Genomic DNA, 21,087 nt, shown 5'->3' with positions numbered 1-21,087 from the left:
ATAGATCTGGTCACCATAATCAAGTTTCGATAAAATGAGGGTGGAATGTAGGCGAAGGAGGGTTCGACGATCAGCTCCCCATGAAAGATGAGCAAGGGTTTTAAGAAGGTTCAGCTGGCTGTGACAAGTTGCCTACAGAGAGGTAATGTGAGGTTTCCAGGATAACCTACGGTCAAAGAGGAGGCCCAGAAACTTGACTGTATCACGTTCAGGGATACGGGAGCCATAGAGGTACAAAGGATGATCGGAGATGACAGAGCGTCTAGTGAAAGTAATTTGGTGGGTTTTAGTGCTGAAAAATTTAAACCCATGTGTGGTGGCCCAATTGGAAACACGGTCGACTGCATGCTGGAGAGAAACTGTAATGAGGTGACAGTCAGCACCTGCACAGGCAATAGCGAAGTCATCAACATAGAGTGATGACCAAATATTTGATGGAAGACTAGAGGCCAAATTATTAATAGCAAGGAGAAAAAGTGTTGTGCTCAGAACACATCCCTGGGGGACACCTTCTGCTTGGATAAAGTCCGGGGAGAGCACATTATTAACCCGAACACGGAAATGTCTATCAGTTAAAAAGTTCTTAAGGAAGGATGGTAGATTGCCTCGGAGGCCTAAGGAGTGGGCTTGGGCCAAAATATTATACCTCCAAGTTGTGTCATATGCCTTCTCAAGGTCAAAAAATATGGCAATAACTGAGTGGTTGTTTGCAAAGGCATTACAAACATACGTATCCAAGCATAGTAAGGGGTCTATGGTAGAACGTCCCTTACGAAAGCCATATTGACGAGTGGAGAGACTGTTGTGTGTCTCTAAATACCACATTAAACGTCTATTTACCAGGCGTTCCATCACTTTGCAAACTGCACTGGTAAGAGCAATAGGACGATAGTGGGAGGCTTCATGTCCCGTAGTGCCTGGTTTGAAGAAAGGGAGAACAATGGCAGATTTCCACAGCTGTGGAAGAACTCCTTGTGACCAAATAAGATTGAAAAGGCATAATAGGACTGCAAGGGCTGACTGATGTAAGTGTTGTAGCATACGAATATGAATGTCGTCGAGCTCAGCTGCCGATGATCGGCAAGCTGAGTGTGTTGCCTCCAGTTCTTGAAGTGTAAAAGGCACATTATTCTGTTCTTCTCTGAGAGAAGAAAAGTCCAAGGGTGCTAACTCTCTGGCAGACTTTGAGGAAAGAAACGAGGGGCATAGATGGAGCCCCTGAGAAATACGGACCAGATGATTGCCAATTTCATTGGCAACATCTAGTGAGTTTGCTATATCAACACCGGCAACCCGCAGAACAGGAGCCGGGTCAGGAGAATATTTACCACTCAGTTTTCGTACTTTTTTCCAGACTGCACTCATAGAGGAAGCAGAGGTGATGGTGGAGACAATCTCGCCAGCAAGTGCGTTTAGCGTCGCGGATGACACGGCGAGCGATCGTACGCTTCTGCTTAAAATCAAGAAGTCTCTCCATGGTTCTATTGTACCGGTACCTGCCCCATGCAGCGCGTTTCAAACGTACTACATGAGCACAAGCAGGAGACCACCAAGGCACGCATTTCTGAGAATGCCTGCCTGAAGTTTGGGGTATAGAATGAGAAGCTGCGGTTAAAACGGAGGACGAGAAGAGGTGTAAAAGCTCATCAATGGAGGACGAAGAAGGAACCTCACTAAAAACAGTTAGTTGTGAGTAAAGGTTCCAATTTGCCCGATCAAATTGCCAGCGTGGGATGCGAAGAGGTGGTGACTATGAAGAGGAAGAAAGAATGATTGGGAAATGATCGCTGTCATGTAAGTCCGGGAGAACAGACCAGGTGAAGTCTAATGCGGAGGAGGAAGAGCAGACTGAGAGATCGATGCAAGAGAGAGTGTGAGTCCGAGGATCAAAATGGGTGTGAGTACCTGTATTTAAAACATGGAGGGGATGGGTGGCAAGAAAAGCTTCTAACTGAATGCCACGGGAATCACAGTGAGACCCCACCAGAGGAAATGATGGGCGTTAAAATCGCCAAGTAACAGAATCGGTGGTGGTAATGACGAAACAAGAAATGCAATGTCGGGAATAGATAATGCCCGAGAAGGAGAGAGATATAAAGAACATAGCGTATACCACCTATGCAAGTGGATACGGGCTGCTGTGTAATGCAGCAAAGTACGAACAAATAGCTGATGGTACGGAATATCAGTGCGTAGAAGAAGGGCACTTTCATTAAAGGTCCCATCAAGAAAAGGATCTGAAGAATACAATAAATTATAGCCTGAGATGGGAGAGATAACAGCAGAGTGTAATTTTGGATCCTGTAAGCAAACACCAACAGGGGAAAACTGGGAGAGTAACATCTGAAGCTCACCCCGATTACCCGAGGCCACGTATATTCCACTGTAAATAGGCCATGATTGGCAATGATAAAGATACTGTACTTGAAATCCGCAGGTAAGGGTTCCTACGGACTAGAGGGGTTAGAAAAGTCCACATGCGGAGGCAGCGGAAAACGTTCAAGCAGCGAAGGAACGGTGTGCTGTGAAGAAAGGAGTTGCGCAGATGGAGGAGAGGAGAGAGAAGGAACAGAGGGTGGGTCAGTGTCCATTGATGGTTTGGTCTCTGCAATATATTCAGAGATTGCTTCAAGTGTTTCGGAATTCAGAGACATTGTATGGGAGACAATATTGGAGACGGTAGGGGGAGGATGAGTAAAGATTGGAACTGTATTAGACTGTACCAAGGTAGGGGGGATGCAAAAGGGCGGAGGGAACTGGAGAAGAAGCGTGGAAGGGGACAGAAGAGGCAGAAACCTGGGAGGTGGCAGAAGAGGAAGAAACTTGGGAGGGAACAGGGGAGGTAGGTATAGTACGAGGAGGAGGGTGAACCTCTACACTTGTTACAGAGCCAGTGAGAGGGGAAGAACCCAGTACAGAGACAGGGAAGGTAAAATGAGGAGGTGGAAGAAGGGAAGGAGGGGTTAAAGGACCTTTTTTTGACTTCTGAGAAGTAGAGGGACAATTGGGAGGAGGTGTCGTACGAGGTCTCGTCGATATTGAGGCTTGTGAGGGAGAACACGAAGAAGCGAGAACAGACTGAGGCGTTGAAGTAGGGACGTCCGAGTCTAGGACAGCAATAGAATTAGATACAGGAGTGACTATAGGAGAGGTAACCACAGAGGAGGTTGCAGAAGATGGGACCCCAGAAGTGGGGGGACGTTTTGAAACACGGGAATAAGAAACATGAGGTAGTCTCCCTTGGAGGCGGAGATGAGAAACTGCCATGGCATAAGGGAGACCTTCTGCCTCTTTGAGGTAACGGATTTCCCGCTCATTTAAGTAGACTTGGCAACAGCGAGAATACGAAGGGTGAGCCTCATGACAATTAAGGCAAGAGGGAGGTCGACTGCAAGACGTATTAGAATGGTCATCGGCACCACAGACTGGGCATTCGGCTATGGATCTGCAATATTTCGCTGGATGGCCAAATCTCCAGCAATTTCTACACCGTTGCGGTGTAGGGATCACCTTTCGAACTTGTAACCGACGTCCTGCTACATAAACTGAGGATGGGAGTTCACGGCTGTCAAAAGTTAAACGAGCCACATTGCTAGGGTATCATCTCCACCCGCGGGCAGGAAGAACGTAAGTGTCTGCCTTGAGGATTGGGAGATCTTGGAGTTCCAGCTGTTCAAGAATGTCATTGCCACATGTCTGGAAATTTTGTTGGACTATGGTATGAGGCAGAATGACGGTACCACTACAAGAATTGAGGGAATGATGTTTTTCAATAGTGACAGGAACAGTATCTATATGGGAAAGAAGAGAAAGATCATGAGCTTGGGTAGCATTCTGTACCGTGATGATGCGCGTACCGCTCTTAAGAGCATGAAAAGAAATATCTTTACCAACATGGCGTAGGAGTGCCTTGCCAATACTGTGGTCGGAAAGATAGGCGGTAGAGGAAGTCAGTCGTAAAGTGAAGAATTTAGTCAATTGTGCAGTCTGAAACTGAGCGTGGAAAGGGAGTGCAGGATGTGTCGATCTTTTCTGAGAAGAACGAGAAGGTGGAGAAGTATCATCAGCAGGTAACTGTCGTAGACGTTTAGGCGTGGGACCAGAGTTGGTCCGACGTGGAATGGGCCGGCGATTCGAAAATTGCCGCACCGTAGAGGGAGAGGCCGGAAGCATAGTCAAAGGAGAGCGGAGGTCAGATAAATCAAAGGATTCAGTCGAGACCTCAGTACCTGAAGCGGGTGAGGAAACAGCACCGGCAAGAGGTACAGAGGCATGAGGAGTGTCCGAAGAGTGGTCCAAAGACGAGGCGGGGTCAGAACGGGGTGCGGTATCAAGAAGGGGCCCGGGGGTAGCGGGGTCATGGATTGGGTTCTCCATGGTTAGGTTACTTCTTTCTTTTTGTTTTTAAGAAAAAAAAAGAAAATAAAATAAAAAAAAGAATAAAAAAAAGGGGGGACTGGGGAAGGATAGTTCCTAGGAGGAATGAAAGGGCCAGAAATCTCCCTCCGCGCCCAAGAGGACCTCAGCACCGCAAGTAGCGTAGATGCAGCATGGAACCCGTGCCATACCCTACCCATCATGCCAGTAAACCAGCAATCCGGGATAGCAACCTCACATCTGCCGAGCTACCTCGGTGGACAAAAGAGAGGGCGGCCGGATATCCGCCACAAAGCATACCTCCTTCGGCCACCACCCCCGGAATTCGAAAGGTGGCTTCCAGAGATACACCCGTCGCCCGAAAGACACCCATAGCCACTCTCCGGGATACCAGAGAGGGATCGGGACATCCCCAGGTGATCCAGATTCCACGGCAAACTATGCCACTGCCAAGAACCTCAAATGAATGGGATGGACCCCGGTACCCTTTCCCCTACCTAGGAACTAGCGCGCCTGTGGGAAAAATTCCAAAGGCCAAAAAGAGGAAGGGCAAAAGGGAGGGGTGGGGAGGGGGAGGAGGAAAGGGAAAAGGGGAGGATGAGGAGGATGGGATAGGGAAGGGGGGATTGGGGGGTAATTAGGTTCGGTCTGAGGAAGGAGACCGACAGGGCTAATTCCTCAGACCAAGAGCCTCTTCACCACGCCAAGGAGCCCCCCTTGAAGAGGTCCAACTTTGGATCAATGTTGGCTAAAAGATGGCAAAAAGCTCTTATTTCATTTTTTTATGTATGCATTTAAATAATTTTCTATTTACAGTACACTTAAATTGCATCATCTGATTTCTTCTTATTTTTAGTTTGATGAGATCATCATATAACGTAGAGTTCACCAGTTGAAGCAGATCACCTGTACAGTAGACCTGGGTGGCAGGCTAAATAGCTGCTACATACATAATGAAACATGCATCTTTCTTGTGTTTCTCATGCACATCATGGTGAGCAATCTATTCTATTCTAGCAGAGTATTGAAAAGAGTAAAATTCATATGTGCATCATGACTAATATTTCCCAGAGTAATTATCTCAAATAACCTCAAGAATTACTTAATATACAGCATTGTTCAAACCAAGCAAGTGCTATAGCAAGTACTTCATATGGCCTCATATATGCAAGCATATTGCTATAGACAAGTGTCATACGTACCTACTAGGCCCGGAGGAATCAGAAAACAAAATCAGTCTCATTTTTATCACATTTGTTGCCCATGATTTCTGGGGTTATGTTGATTTTATTTTTAAAAAGACACCTCTTTAATCCTTTAACTCTTTCAGGGTTGGTGCCGCACTAGTATGGCTTGCACGCCAGGGTTGGAGCCGTACTAGTACGCATAAATTCTAGCGCCTTCAAATCTAGTGAGAGAAAGCTGGTAGGCCTACATATGAAAGAATGGGTCTATGTGGTCAGTGTGCACAGTATAAAAAAAATCCTGCAACACAGTGCATAATGAGAAAAAAAAACTACAACCGTGTTTTTGGTTTAAAACAGCGACTTTGCAGTGTATTTTCCTATGCTATTTATGGCTGCATCCTAGTTTTATAGAATGGAAGACATATTGAGCTCAAAGTAGCAGAAATGTTCGATTTTTGCCAAAGTTCAAAAGTAAATAAATTAAGCCATGCGTCCAATACACGTCAACTGGTGAGTCTAATATTCTTTCACAAGTGTGCTGATATTATTTATACCATTTCTACACCATTTCTACACTAATGCAGTAGTCTGCATAACAGTAAATCTTCTATTTTTTGTGAGAATAAAAATTCAAAGGGGAAAGCAAAAGATATGTAACAGAGGCCTGAGGATGTGACTATTGAACAGAGGAAATCGTATTTTAGTGCCAGGAATGTGTCTTGTTTATTCTGGACCCTATTTGGAAATTGGCATCTTTTGAAATTTGTGTGAAATTGGCAAAATTGCCAATTTTGGACCACTTTACTAGATAGTTGAAATCAGTAAATGGGTGGTTTCTTGTACTCATTCGATAGAAAAAATGGAGTTCTAGCGCAATAGTTATGATTTCTGTCAACTGATACATTTGAATTGGTCGAAAATAGGGCTCAAAGTAGGCAAAATCGCCAATGCATAAACATCGTCGAGACTGCTTACTTTGCGAGAGCATAATTCCATAATTTTTCCACCAAATTTCATACTTTTGGTGTCATTATGATTGGGAAAAGATTCTCTATCATTTCATAAGAAAAAATCATTTTTTTTTTCAGAAAAATTTCCGACCCTGAGAACAAGTTTAGGAGAGGGCCTGCCAACCCTGAAAAGGTTAACAAAAGTACAAGAAACTACTTTTTACAACTTCATGATGTATTGAGACTGAAATCTATTCAAGAATGTAAATTTATTTAGGTAACCACCACTAGAGCAACCGCCCAGGGAGGTACTACCGTCCTGCCAAGCGAGTGTAAAACGGAATCCTGTAATTGTTTTACATGATGGTAGGATTGCTGGTGTCTTTTTTCTGTCTCTTAAACATGCAATATTTCAGGTACATCTTGCTACTTCTACTTACACTTAGGTCACACCACACATACATGTACAAGCATATACAGTGGACCCCCGGTTTACGATATTATTTCATTCCAGAAGTATGTTCAGGTGCCAGTACTGACCGAATTTGTTCCCATAAGGAATATTGTGAATTAGGTTAGTCCATTTCAGACCCCCAAACATACACATACAAATGCACTTACATAAATACACTTACATAATTGGTCGCATTGGGAGCTGATCGTAAACCGGGGGTCCACTGTATATACACACCCCTCTGGGTTTTCTTCTATTTTCTTTCTAGTTCTTGTTCTTGTTTATTTCCTCTTATCTCCATGGGGAAGTGGAACAGAATTCTTCCTCGGTAAGCCATACGTGTTGTAAGAGGCGACTAAAATGCCGGGAGCAAGGGCCTAGTAACCCCTTCTCCTGTATAAATTACTAAATTTAAAAAGAGAAACTTTCGTTTTTCTTTTTTGGGCCACCCTGCCTTGGTGGGATACGGCCGGTTTGTTGGGGAAAAAAAAACCATCACTAGGAAGGACATTAATATACATAATAAAGTACAGTACCAAGTACAGTGGTACCTCAGGATACAAACTTATTTCCTTCCAGAAGGCTGTTCAAGTGCTGATACCGAACGAATTTGTTCCCATAAGGAATAATGTAAATTGGATTAATCCATTTTAGACCCCAAAAATACACTTACAAAAGCACTTACATAAATACACTTACATAACTGTTAGCGTTTTGAGCTGTTTGTATCCCGAGGTACCACTGTATATGAAGTACCGAATTCCCCAATATAGTTTCTACTAGGTGCTCTCAGCTTATGATGGGGTTATGATCTGATGAACCCATCATAACTTGAATATGAACATGATATGATAAATAAGTAGATAAATAACTACGTTGTGTCACTGAATAAGCAAATAATTACTGTAACTAACTAAATACCAGCATTGAAAGTAAATGAATGAATACAAGTTTATCCTATCAATAAATATACAGTACTACTGTACAGCATTGCTACTGCACCATCGTTAAGTAGAAATATGATGTGTCGAACCATCGTAAAGCAAGAAGCATCTGTAATAATGATTGTGAATTTCCATGATCTGTAACCTTTATAAATCACCTTCCTTTCCTTGAATCCCAATTATGATTCTCCTCGGATAAAAATAAAACCAGTGCAGTAGCTCATCGTTTTTTCAAAGACGAGTGTGAGCAAACATCTAACTTGACTCGTAAAGTCATACACAAAACTTAAGAGCACAAATAACAATGCTAAATTTATATGAATCAACTGACTTAGAATACTGATAAATATAATGAATGATTAGAATTATAATGAAATTAAATTGAAACAGTACTTATCATACCAGAAATCGTACACCAAATCCAGTCATTCCTGGAGTGGAACCACAGTCGATGGCCTCCACTCCAAACCAACAGATACAGATACTAATGCCGGAAAAAAAATCCCCCCCCCAGTACCAACAATACCACCAGTCCGATAACATTCTTCTTTGCAAATATACAGGGTCTAAAGCCAGCAACAAACAACAAAATACCTTTCATCCGTGGACTGCTTGCAGAGGCAAAGGCAATGTTCGCGGCTTTCACTGAGACCCACATAAAGGGTCACTTGGACAATGAAATATGGATCCCAGGTTACAACCTATACAGATGTGACAGAGTGAACAGGCAAAAGGGGGGGGTTGGCCTGTACATTGCAGAGTCACTTGTTTGCACAGAACTGCTTAATGCCTCAAATGACGTAGTGGAAGTTTTAGCAGTAAAGGTCGAGAACCAAAACCTAGTCATTGTGGTAGTCTACAAGCCTCCGGATGCAACATCCCAGCAATTCCAGGAACAGCTGTTAAAAATTGACCACTGTCTGGAAAATCTTCCAGCTCCTGCACCCAACATCTTGCTCCTGGGGGATTTCAACTTAAGGCACCTAAAATGGAGGAATATAGCAAATAATATTGTTGCAGTAATAACACCAGGAGGCAGCTCTGATGAAAACTCACACTCACACGAGCTTTTAAATCTCTGCACAAAATTCAATTTAAACCAGCAAATAATAAAGCCTACTAGACTGGAGAATACACTAGACCTCATATTCACTAACAATGATGATCTGATAAGAAATGTCACCATATCAAAAACAATATACTCAGATCACAACATAATTGAGGTTCAGACATGTATGCGAGGAGCCCCAGACCGACAAAATGAGACTAGTCACGAGGGAGCATTCACCAAATTCAACTTCAATAACAAAAACATAAAGTGGGACCAAGTAAACCAAGTCCTAACCGATATAAGCTGGGAAGATATACTAAGCAACACAGACCCAAACTTATGCCTAGAACAGATTAACTCGGTGGCACTCGATGTATGCACAAGGCTTATTCCTCTAAGAAAAAGGAGGAGTAGATGTAAAATAGAAAGAGACAGGCGCTCCCTTTACAGGCGACGGAAAAGAATAACAGAGCGGCTAAAAGAGGTCAATATATCTGAAATGCGTAGGGAGACACTGGTCAGAGAAATTGCAAGCATCGAACTTAAGCTAAAAGAATCCTTTAGGAGTCAGGAATTGCGGGAAGAACTAAAAGCTATAAATGAAATCGAAAGAAACCCAAAGTATTTCTTCTCCTATGCCAAATCAAAATCGAGAACAACGCCCAGTATTGGGCCCCTACTTAAACAAGATGGGTCCTACACAGATGACAGCAAGGAAATGAGTGAGCTACTCAAGTCCCAATATGACTCAGTTTTTAGCAAGCCGCTAACCAGACTGAGAGTCGAAGATCAAAATGAATTTTTTATGAGAGAGCCACAAAATTTGATTAACACAAGCCTATCCGATGTTATCCTGACGCCAAATGACTTCGAACAGGCGATAAATGACATGCCCATGCACTCTGCCCCAGGGCCAGACTCATGGAACTCTGTGTTCATCAAGAACTGCAAGAAGCCCCTATCACGAGCCTTTTCCATCCTATGGAGAGGGAGCATGGACACGGGGGTCGTCCCTCAGTTACTAAAAACAACAGACATAGCCCCACTCCACAAAGGGGGCAGTAAAGCAACAGCAAAGAACTACAGACCAATAGCACTAACATCCCATATCATAAAAATCTTTGAAAGGGTCCTAAGAAGCAAGATCACCACCCATCTAGAAACCCATCAGTTACACAACCCAGGGCAACATGGGTTTAGAACAGGTCGCTCCTGTCTGTCTCAACTACTGGATCACTACGACAAGGTCCTAAATGCACTAGAAGACAAAAAGAATGCAGATGTAATATATACAGACTTTGCAAAAGCCTTCGACAAGTGTGACCATGGCGTAATAGCGCACAAAATGCGCGCTAAAGGAATAACAGGAAAAGTCGGTCGATGGATCTATAATTTCCTCACTAACAGAACACAGAGAGTAGTCGTCAACAGAGTAAAGTCCGAGGCAGCTACGGTGAAAAGCTCTGTTCCACAAGGCACAGTACTAGCTCCCATCTTGTTCCTCATCCTCATATCCGACATAGACAAGGATGTCAGCCACAGCACCGTGTCTTCCTTTGCAGATGACACCCGAATCTGCATGACAGTGTCTTCCATTGCAGACACTGCAAGGCTCCAGGCGGACATCAACCAAATCTTTCAGTGGGCTGCAGAAAACAATATGAAGTTCAACGATGAGAAATTTCAATTACTCAGATATGGTAAACATGAGGAAATTAACCCTTTGAGGGTTTTCGTCGTACTAGTACGTCTTACGCGTAGGGGTTTTTGACGTACTAGTACTCATAAATTCTAGCGGCCTCAAATCTAGTGGGAGAAAGCTGGTAGGCCTTCATATGAAAGAATGGGTCTATGTGGTCAGTGTGCACAGTCTAAAAAAAATCCTGCAGCACACAGTGCATAATGAGAAAAAAAAAACTTTGACCATTTTTTTTGAATAAATCAGCGACTTTGCAGTGTATTTTCGTATGGTATTTATTGTTGTATTCTAGTTTTCTTGGTCTCATTTTATAGAATGGAAGGCATATTACAGAAATTGAGATGATTTTGACTGGTTTTACAAAGAAAGGTGCCTTGAAATTGAGCTCAAAGTAGCAGAAATGTTCGATTTTTACCAAACTTCAAAAGTAAACAAATCGTGCCAAGCGTGCAATACACGTCAACTGGTGAGTCTAATATTCTTTCACAAGTGCATCAATAATATTTATACCATTTTTTACACTAATGCAGTAGTCTGCATAACAGTAAATCTTATATTTTTTGTGAAAATAAAAATTCAAAGTGGAAAGCAAAAGAATATAAGAGGGGCCTTGAGACGTGACTAATGACTAGAGGAAATGTCGTTTTAGTGCCAGGAATGTCTTTCTTGTTTATTCTGGACCCTATTCGGAAATTGGCATCTTTTGAAATTTGTGTGAAATTGGCAAAATTGCTAAATTCTGACCACTGTACTGGATAGTTGAATTTCATAAATGAGTGGTTTCTTGCACCCATTCGATAGAAAAAATGGAGTTCTAGCGAAATATTCATGTTTTTTGTCGACTAGTACAGTGAAATTGGCCGAAAATGGGGCTCAAAGTGGGCAAAATCGCCGATGCGTAAACATCGCCGAGACCGCTAACTTTGCGAGAGCATAATTCCGTAAGTTTTCTATCAAATTTCAAACTTTTGGTGTCTTTATGATCGGGAAAAGATTCTCTATCTTTTCATAAGAGAAAATAATTTTTTTTTTTTTTAAATTTGGCCGACCCTGAGAACGAGTTTCGGAGAGGGCCTGTCGACCCTCAAAGGGTTAAATCTTCATCAGAGTACAAAACAAATTCTGGCCACAAAATAGAGCGAAACACCAACGTCAAAGACCTGGGAGTGATTATGTCGGAGGATCTCACCTTCAAGGACCATAACATTGTATCAATCGCATCTGCTAGAAAAATGACAGGATGGATAATGAGAACCTTCAAAACTAGGGAGGCCAAGCCCATGATGACACTCTTCAGGTCACTTGTTCTATCTAGGCTGGAATATTGCTGCACTCTAACAGCACCTTTCAAGGCAGATGAAATTGCCGACCTAGAAAATGTACAGAGAACTTTCACGGCGCGCATAACGGAGATAAAACACCTCAATTACTGGGAGCGCTTGAGGTTTCTAAACCTGTATTCCCTGGAACGCAGGAGGGAGAGATACATGATTATATACACCTGGAAAATCCTAGAGGGACTAGTACCGAACTTGCACACGAAAATCACTCACTACGAAAGCAAAAGACTTGGCAGACGATGCACCATCCCCCCAATGAAAAGCAGGGGTGTCACTAGCACGTTAAGAGACCATACAATAAGTGTCAGGGGCCCGAGACTGTTCAACTGCCTCCCAGCACACATAAGGGGGATTACCAACAGACCCCTGGCAGTCTTCAAGCTGGCACTGGACAAGCACCTAAAGTCAGTTCCTGATCAGCCGGGCTGTGGCTCGTACGTTGGTTTGCGTGCAGCCAGCAGCAACAGCCTGGTTGATCAGGCGCTGATCCACCAGGAGGCCTGGTCACAGACCGGGCCGCGGGGGCATTGACCCCCGAAACTCTCTCCAGGTAAACTCCAGGTAATACCCTAAATTGTCCGATTATAACATTATACCCCAAACTTCCCCATTACTATATCACATCCTAAACTGCAAACTCAGAGCTAAAATGCTACTCCAAATTGTTATACAAGTAAGATGCAATACATAAAAACATATAAACACTAAAAGATACATTTGGCAAATGCACGTTTACAGTTTATAAGACCTTGATGACTCTCCCTTCGGGAGAACAAGGAATGCAAGCTCCTTGAGGGAAGGAGTAAGGTAGCTTGGAATGCTCGCTCCTTGGGGGGGCACACACGTGACGCTCGCTCCATGGGGAAGGGGGCACAGGATGCTCACTCCTTGGATGGGAGTGATATAATCACTCTTTGGGGGAGTATAGAATGCTCTCTGAGGAAGCATGAGATACTCCCTATTGGGGAGGAAGAACAGGATACTCACTCCTTGGGGAGGAAGAACAAGATGCTTACTCCTTGGGAAAGGAAGAACAAGATGCTTACTCCTTAGGGAAAGGAAGCACGCTGCTTGTTCCTTGGGGGTAGTATGGGATGATGATTATCATCGACATTTCTCAGCTTTGTAAAATCTGCCCTTCGTATTACCTTTACATCTCTACAAAATGCTGCGCACATTGACTTTCCAGCTTCAATACATGTAGTACATAGACTAAATTTTATATTTCCTAAGATTCTAGAAAATGTTTTTATGTAATGTCTGGAATTTTTTTTTTTTGCATTATTATTCCACGATATCCTCAAATCAACTAATGTTAGTACAGTATACAGTAAATATAAAATGATAAAAATCCACCAGTATTAGTTCACAGCAAACTTTTGGTCCTGAGCCTCTGGTCATGGTCATACAGCTATGTTAAACACTCTTGAAACTTATACAAGACACTTACTAACCTTAAGCTCAAACCAAATCAGGAAAAAATAAACAGAAATAAAACACCCATTGTTAGTCAATCCTTTGCCACTGTTCTGGAAAAATGAAAAGGTTGTCTTGTAAGTTTTCCAAGAAACTAAAAGCTAATTTATCAAAAGTAATAAAAAATTTATTCAAATCAGAATTCCAATGGAATTCTTCACCTCTTGTGGCTGCGGTCCCTAAGGGCATCATGATGAAACGAGTGGCGATGATGCTGACTGTGATAGGCATGGTGATTGTGGTGGTGGTGGTTGTGGTGAGGAGGCAAATGCAACACCAAGTGCTTCTTTTTGTTTTCCCGCAGATTTGAAGGACTTGCAGGAGGAAAAGTGAGTAGCATCGGAGGGCGAGAATTGGCAGAAGCTATGAAGGAGCTAGTGGGCACAGCCCTGGAGGGGGCCATGGGAGATGTGCTGACCATACTGGTTGATGCTGAAGGACTACTAGGAGATGAGGTGCAACATATTGCCACTTGCCTGCTGGTCGAACTCTTGACAATGACTCTGGGCAGAGGTGGAGGAGATGGCGGAGGTGGTGGTGGTGGTGGTGGTGGTGGAGGTGGCCTTAAACATTGTCAAAAGTTTTGAGGAGTAATATATATTGTACCATATCTAGTAAACTTGAATAACATTGAATTTTTACATCCATATATTTGCAGTGTTATTAAATTATATTACAACAGCTGAAGGACTGGATCAGAGCAAGTAATGGTGCATTAGGAGTCTTTAATATTAATATAATACTGAATTAAAAACAAGCACTAAACCAGTATAGGTCATACACCAGGAGTCTTAGTAAATAATTTACCATCAAGTCCAACATTAATAACCCAAGTTTACACCAACTAGGCAATCAGTCTGAATAAATGATGCTTTAGTAAGCTGTGTCTAGTAACACATTACAGTACAGTAGATTCCCCACTTAAAACATAACAGCATTCCTGAAAATTGTTGGCAAATCGATTGTTCAAAACTCAGGAGCCTTTTTTCCTATACAGACATCTATGTTATAATCAGAGATGCATTCCTGAGCAATATTCCACATCCAACTTCATTTATTTTTAAAAATGAAATTAGACAACAATACACATACAATATTCAGAACTCATTCACTCTCTTACTCTCTCTCACTCTTTTAATCTCACTTCCACTCACACTCATTCTCTCTCTCATTCTTACTCACTCTTTCCCATTCCTGGCCCTCCATCCTATTCCCTCTGCTATTTCTTTACCCCTCTCCCTTTCTCGCATTCCCTGCCCTCTCCCATCTTAACTGACAATCCTTTACATTTGCTCTCCTTCCCCACTGTATTCCAGTTCTACACCATATTCCACTTCTTTACTGTACTCCACTAAAACAATATACTCTCCTTGCAAAATGTGCTCCACAATCCTCACACTGCACTCCACCTCCTAACCAACATTCTGCTGCACATGATTTCCTACAACACTGTACACAACTAAAAGAACCCAAGGTTGAACATTTAGGCATGGCAAGACATAGGGGCAGGTCTCCTTAAACCCAGTACCACTGTTCACCTAATAATAAATAGGACCAGGTTTAGAAGCGAGTGAACGTAGGTAAACTGCTCTGATTGAGCATATGATTCTACCCAACTTCCACAGTAATTAAAGATACAGATGCAGTGGATGGCTTCCTGAACTTTAGCACATTATAAGAAACACATCATGAATAGTGAAACTCCCAGACCACAATTTAATGTACGTCTATAGAACTTACAATTAACATTCCATATATGTATAGTAAAAATGCTATAATTAGTAATATAGTAAAACGTCAGCACAGTAATCAAGAAAGCATGGTACTAAGCCATGATGCAACTAATGATCATTTCAGACAACTGATTATCCCTACTGTTAGCCTCTGCTATAAAAACTGTCTGCATGATATCTGCATCACTAACTTGTATGCTTGACTCAGTTTCAACACAATCATCCATAGGGAATGTAAAGTATTATTAAAGATACTTTAAAGTTGTGTTTTGTCTCTAGTGTTACCTGTGAATGTTTAATTGCAATACTCAAATTACTTACAATACTCGTGTTAAAATTTTGTGAAAACCCGCAATCCTGAAATAAGCATAAAACCTTAGGACTACTGATACTCTCTCTGTATTCAAAGTTCAAGAAGGCTAATTTTATATACTATATAAAAAAAGCCCACGCTATACGGAACATTCAATGCTATACTGTACATCCAACAGAAAGGAGAGAGCCTGAGATGCATAGTAAAAATTATAGAAATTAAGGAGAGCCACAAACAAGAGATGCACATAGTAAAGCAAGATAAAAATGAGCTAATGCAGTACATTAGCTTCCATAAACTTGCAAATTATTAATAAAGTAAATAACTCAGATCATTGGAAATCCCAGGACTGCACTTTTTGTAATCATGAAAGTGAAAAAGAAAGTAATAATGATTAACTAAGGGATCAAGCTATATATTTCAACCAAGTTTCATCACACCAACCAATGTTAAGTCAAACATTGAAAACAAAAATAACCAATTAGGCAAACAATGCCATTCCAAGAAACTCATCATGAGTACAACACAAGTTAACAAGAAAGTCTTCTGTACCTCCACCCTGGAGACTATTATGTTACAAATATTTATCACTGCCAGTAAGAATGCCAGATTAGCTTTCAAAATTGAAAATACAAATATAAACGAAGACCTACAAAAATATTATCAATTATATATATGAAGATAGAATATGCTTTATTCTCATGACTATCAGCCCAAGTACTAAGGGAATAACCAGTAACTACTAACATATACATTCACACTTCATTTCCATACTTTTTGTTTTTTTAAACATTGGCCGTTTCCCACCGAGGCAGGGTGACCCCCCCCCCCCAAAAAAAAAGGAAAACATCATATATTTCAGTAACACTGAACAGTGATTTCATTATGTATATAATACTGTATTCCAACAAGCAAAAGTTTAACTCTGTATACAGTAGAACCCCCGTATCTACAAATTCAGTTTCCGCTGTTTACCTCAGCCCGAAAATATTAAGGAGGCCGCAATCTAAGATTTCATTTTTTATCGTCCAATTTCATTAATTTTTTTTATGTTTGAATAAAAGTGCATAAAACATGCTCATATAAAGTTTCATTAAGATCAGTTAAACAAATGAATAAAGAAATATATTGAAAACCGAATTTGGCAGCTAACAAGCACATACTGTACATGTACTGGCACTGTCAAGTCTTTTGCTGCAGCAGCAGCAGGAAGTAGTATTTTATTATTATTTAATGTTGGTAATATCATAGGTATGTATGTAAATGAAAACCAAAAAGTGAATGGGGTTCACTACTATCCACAGTCTGGGGCACCCCAGGTAGGTCTTGGAACGTATCACCTGTGGATATGGAGGGACTACTGTACTTAAATCTTTTACCTTATTTTTTTTGCAAGCAGATGTGAAAGAAAGTTTTTTACCCCTTGAACTAATGAGACCCTTCAAGATTCACTGATAAAACAATGAAAGTAACATTGGCATAAAGCTTACATTTGTGTTGTAGGATAACCAGAGGCAGGAAATTCCAAATTGTTTTGTGGACGGTCATTATTTAGTCTTCCCTGGCCCGGAAATGCCAAGCGGAGATTACTTCGACGCCCTGTAAGGAAGGAGTGCTTTCGGTCATATAAATATGACCAAGAGTAACACATATTAATATCTAATAAAAAGAAGATATGTTTACAAATATGAAATAGAACCCCATCCAGCAGGTTTAATTTTTTTTTTTAACACGTCGGCCATCTCCAACCAAGGCAGGGTGACCCAAAAGAAAGAAAAAACTTTCATTAGCAGTCAACACTTTCACCATCACTCAAATAATCACCGTCTTTGCGAGAGGCACCCAGATATGATAGTTCAGATAGTCACTCCAAACAATATTCATAAGCCCATGTTATCAATAATAAAATGTGTTCCCATGACTTGGAAGGGGTTAGAAACCACCGTTTGCCTTTCCACAATATATATGCCCTGTAACACACTTTAGGCCCTTCAAAACACACTTCAGATCCAACCAGACACACTTCTGGCTCTACCAGATACACATTAGGCCACACACTTCAGACCCTACCAGACACACACTTCAGGCCCTACCAGACACACACTTCAGGCCCTACCAGACACACTTCAGGCCCTACCAGACACACACTTCAGGCCCTACCAGACACACACTTCAGGCCCTACCAGACACACTTCAGGTCCTGCCAGACACACACTTCAGGCCCTGCCAGACACACACTTCAGGCCCTGCCAGACACACACTTCAGGCCCTGCCAGACACTTCAGGTCCTACCTGGCACACACTACAGGTCCTACCTGGCACACATTTCAGGTCCTACCTGGCACACATTTCAGGTCCTATCTGGCACACATTTCAGGTCCTATGAGAGAGAGATTTCAGTTCCTACCATACACACACACACTTCTGCCTTCCCCACCGGCCCATTCCCACCCACACTCGACCCCCTGGAGCCATATATAGGTGAGTACACACACACACCAACACATGACTTACTAGGCACACATTACAAGCCCTACCAGGTACACATTACAGGCCCTACCCAGCACACATTACAGATCCTACCACACACACATTACAGGTCCTACCAGACACACATTACAGGTCCTACCTGACACACATTACAAGCCCTACCAGGCACAAATTACAGGTTCTACCAGGCACACATTACAGGTTCTACCAGGCACACATTACAGGTACTACCAGGCACACATTACAGGACCTAACAGGCACACATTACAGGCCCTACAAGGAACACATTACAGGCCCTACAAAGAACATATTACAGGTCCTACCAGGCACACATAACAGGTCCTTCCAGGCACACATTATAAGCCCTACCAGGCACACATTATAAGCCCTACCAGGCACACATTACAGGTCCTACCAGGCACAATTGCAGGTCCTACCAGGCACACATTACAGGTCCTACCAGGCACACATTACAGGTCCTACCAGGCACACATTACAGGTCCTACCAGGCACACATTACAGGTACTACCAGGCACACATTAAGGGTCATACCAGGCACACATTAAGGGTCATACCAGGCACACATTAAGGGTCATACCAGGCACACATTAAGGGTCCTACCAGGCACATATTACAGGTCCTACCAGGTACATATTACAGGTCCTACCAGGCACGAATTACAGGCCCTACCAGGAACACATTACAGATCCTACCAGGCACACATTACAAGTCCTACCAGGCACACATTAGAGGTCCTACCAGGCACATATTACAGGACCTACCTGGCACACATTACAAGACCAACCTGGCACATTACAGGACCTACCTGGCACACATTACAAGTCCTACCAGGCACACATTACGGGTCTTACTAGGCACACATTACAGATCTTACCAGGTACCTGCTTCAGGCCCTGCCTAATCAAAATGTGTTTAATGGCATGGGTTCAAACCAATTGCATTACGTGTACAATTCAAACCCTTTCATCCACACACTTCAGGCTCTGCTAGATATAAACTTCAGGCTCTACCAAATGCAAACTTCAGGCTCTACCAGATATACACTTCAGGCTCTACCAGATATAAACTTCAGGCTCTACCAGATATACACTTCAGGCTCTACCAGATATACACTTCAGGCTCTACCAGATATACACTTCAGGCTCTACCAGATATACACTTCAGGCTCTACCAGATATACACTTCAGGCTCTACCAGATATAAACTTCAGGCTCTACCAGATATAAACTTCAGGCTCTACCAGATATACACTTCAGGCTCTACCAGATATACACTTCATGTCCTACAAGGCACACACTTCAGACTCTACCAAACACACACTTATGTCCCTACCATAAACACACTCTGCAGATTCCATAACACACACTCCAGGCCTACCTAAAACACTAAAGGCTTACCATGACACACTTCATGCCCTGCTTGACACATAAGAACTACCTGACACACTTCAGGACTACCTGACACACTTAAGGACGACCTGACACACTTCAGGACGACCTGACACACTTAAGGACGACCTGACACATTTAAAACAACCTGACACACTTAAGGACTACCTGACACACTTAAGGACTACCTGACACACTTAACAACCTGACACTTCAGAACAACCTGACACACTTAAGGACTACCTGACACACTTAAGGACTACCTGACACACTTAAGAACAACCTGATGCACTTCAGGACTACCTGACACACTTCAGGACTACCTGACACACTTCAGGACTACCTGACACACTTCAGGACTACCTGACACACTTCAGGACTACCTGACACACTTCAGGACTACCTGACACTTCAGGACTACCTGACACACTTCAGGACTACCTGACACACTTCAGGACTACCTGACACACTTCAGGACTACCTGACACACTTCAGGACTACCTGACACACTTCAGGACTACCTGACACACTTAAGGACTACCTGACACACTTAAGGACTACCTGACACACTTGAGGACTACCTGACACACTTGAGGATTATCTGACACACTTAAGGATTACCTGACACACTTAAGGACTACCTGACACACTCTAGGCCTACCTAACACTCCATGGCCTACCTGACACACTCCATGGCCTACCTGACACACTCTAGGCCTTCCTGACACACTCCATGGCCTACCTGACACACTCCATGGCCTACCTGACACACTCTAGGCCTTCCTGACACACTCCATGGCCTACCTGACACACTCCATGGCCTACCTGACACACTCCATGGTCTACCTGACACACTCCATGGCCTACCTGACACACTCTAGGCCTACCTGACACACTAGGCCTACCTGACACATTCCATGGACTACCTGACACACACTAGGCCTATTGACACACTCTAGGCCTACCTGACACTAGGCCTTCCTGACACACTCCATGGCCTACCTGACACACTCTAGGCCTACCTGACACTCTAGGCCTACCTGACACTCCATGGCCTACATGACACACACTAGGCCTACCTGACACACACTAGGCCTACCTGACACACACACTAGGCCTACCTGACACAGCACATGGCATGCCTAAGGAACCAAGCCTGTTGAGGCCTGGCTGCTGCTGCTGCTGCTGCTGCTCCGCCATTATGTCTGGCGGGATAATCAGCTACTGGAGAGGACTCAGGTTACTGGCTACTCCTCGGCGGGCCCAGGAGCTGCCATTTCCACCATGGATAGGGCGGTGGAGCACTCAGAAGGCAGCAAAGTTCACCATTAACAAGAGTAAGTCATCTCCGCCACAGTTGTCAATAGTTCTGTCTCACAACACTACGAACTCAACATTATTTTTTTTTAATGGTGAGTAAGTGAGTTAATTTATTGAGGTAAAAGTACATGTAAATACAGTTATATAAATTATCATACATAAGAGCATATGTGTTGATTACCTAGGATAACCCCTCCCCCTCCAAAAAAAAAAAGTCAAAATTACTTATTTTCATTGGGATCCTTGTAATATCTTATTTAAACCTTAAAATTAAGTGAGTGGGTTAATTTAGGATCAGGTACGCGTAAATACAAGTACATAAATTATCACACATAGTTATATAT

The 21,087-nt window shown here is 42.7% G+C and overlaps 1 protein-coding gene across 7 annotated transcripts in view; it reads right to left on the bottom strand.

The window, feature by feature from the left end:
• Mkk4 (MAP kinase kinase 4) overlaps positions 1-20,819 on the bottom strand; it is an 81,021-nt gene extending 60,202 nt beyond the window's left edge. For 4 of the 7 annotated variants that reach the window (XR_011393134.1, XM_053789348.2, XM_053789350.2 and 1 more), the window contains exons 1-3: positions 20,545-20,819; positions 17,015-17,123; positions 13,640-14,041 (exon numbers count right to left, since the gene is read on the bottom strand). Coding sequence is in view for 6 of the 7 variants with exons in the window: in XM_053789348.2 (XP_053645323.2) it covers positions 13,640-14,041; positions 17,015-17,123; positions 20,545-20,623 (590 nt within the window). In the remaining variant the exon portion in view is untranslated. The remainder of the gene's footprint in view (positions 1-13,639; positions 14,042-17,014; positions 17,124-20,544) is intronic. The other 3 variants (XM_053789353.2, XM_053789354.2, XM_053789352.2) reach the window with 2 other exon arrangements.
• Between the last annotated feature and the right edge of the window lie 268 nt (positions 20,820-21,087).

The sequence above is a fragment of the Cherax quadricarinatus genome, chromosome 44, assembly GCF_038502225.1.
Source record: "Cherax quadricarinatus isolate ZL_2023a chromosome 44, ASM3850222v1, whole genome shotgun sequence".
NCBI classification, from domain to species: domain Eukaryota; kingdom Metazoa; phylum Arthropoda; class Malacostraca; order Decapoda; family Parastacidae; genus Cherax; species Cherax quadricarinatus.
Note: the sequence above shows the minus strand (reverse complement) of the source record. Positions and strands in the feature narration are given on the sequence as shown.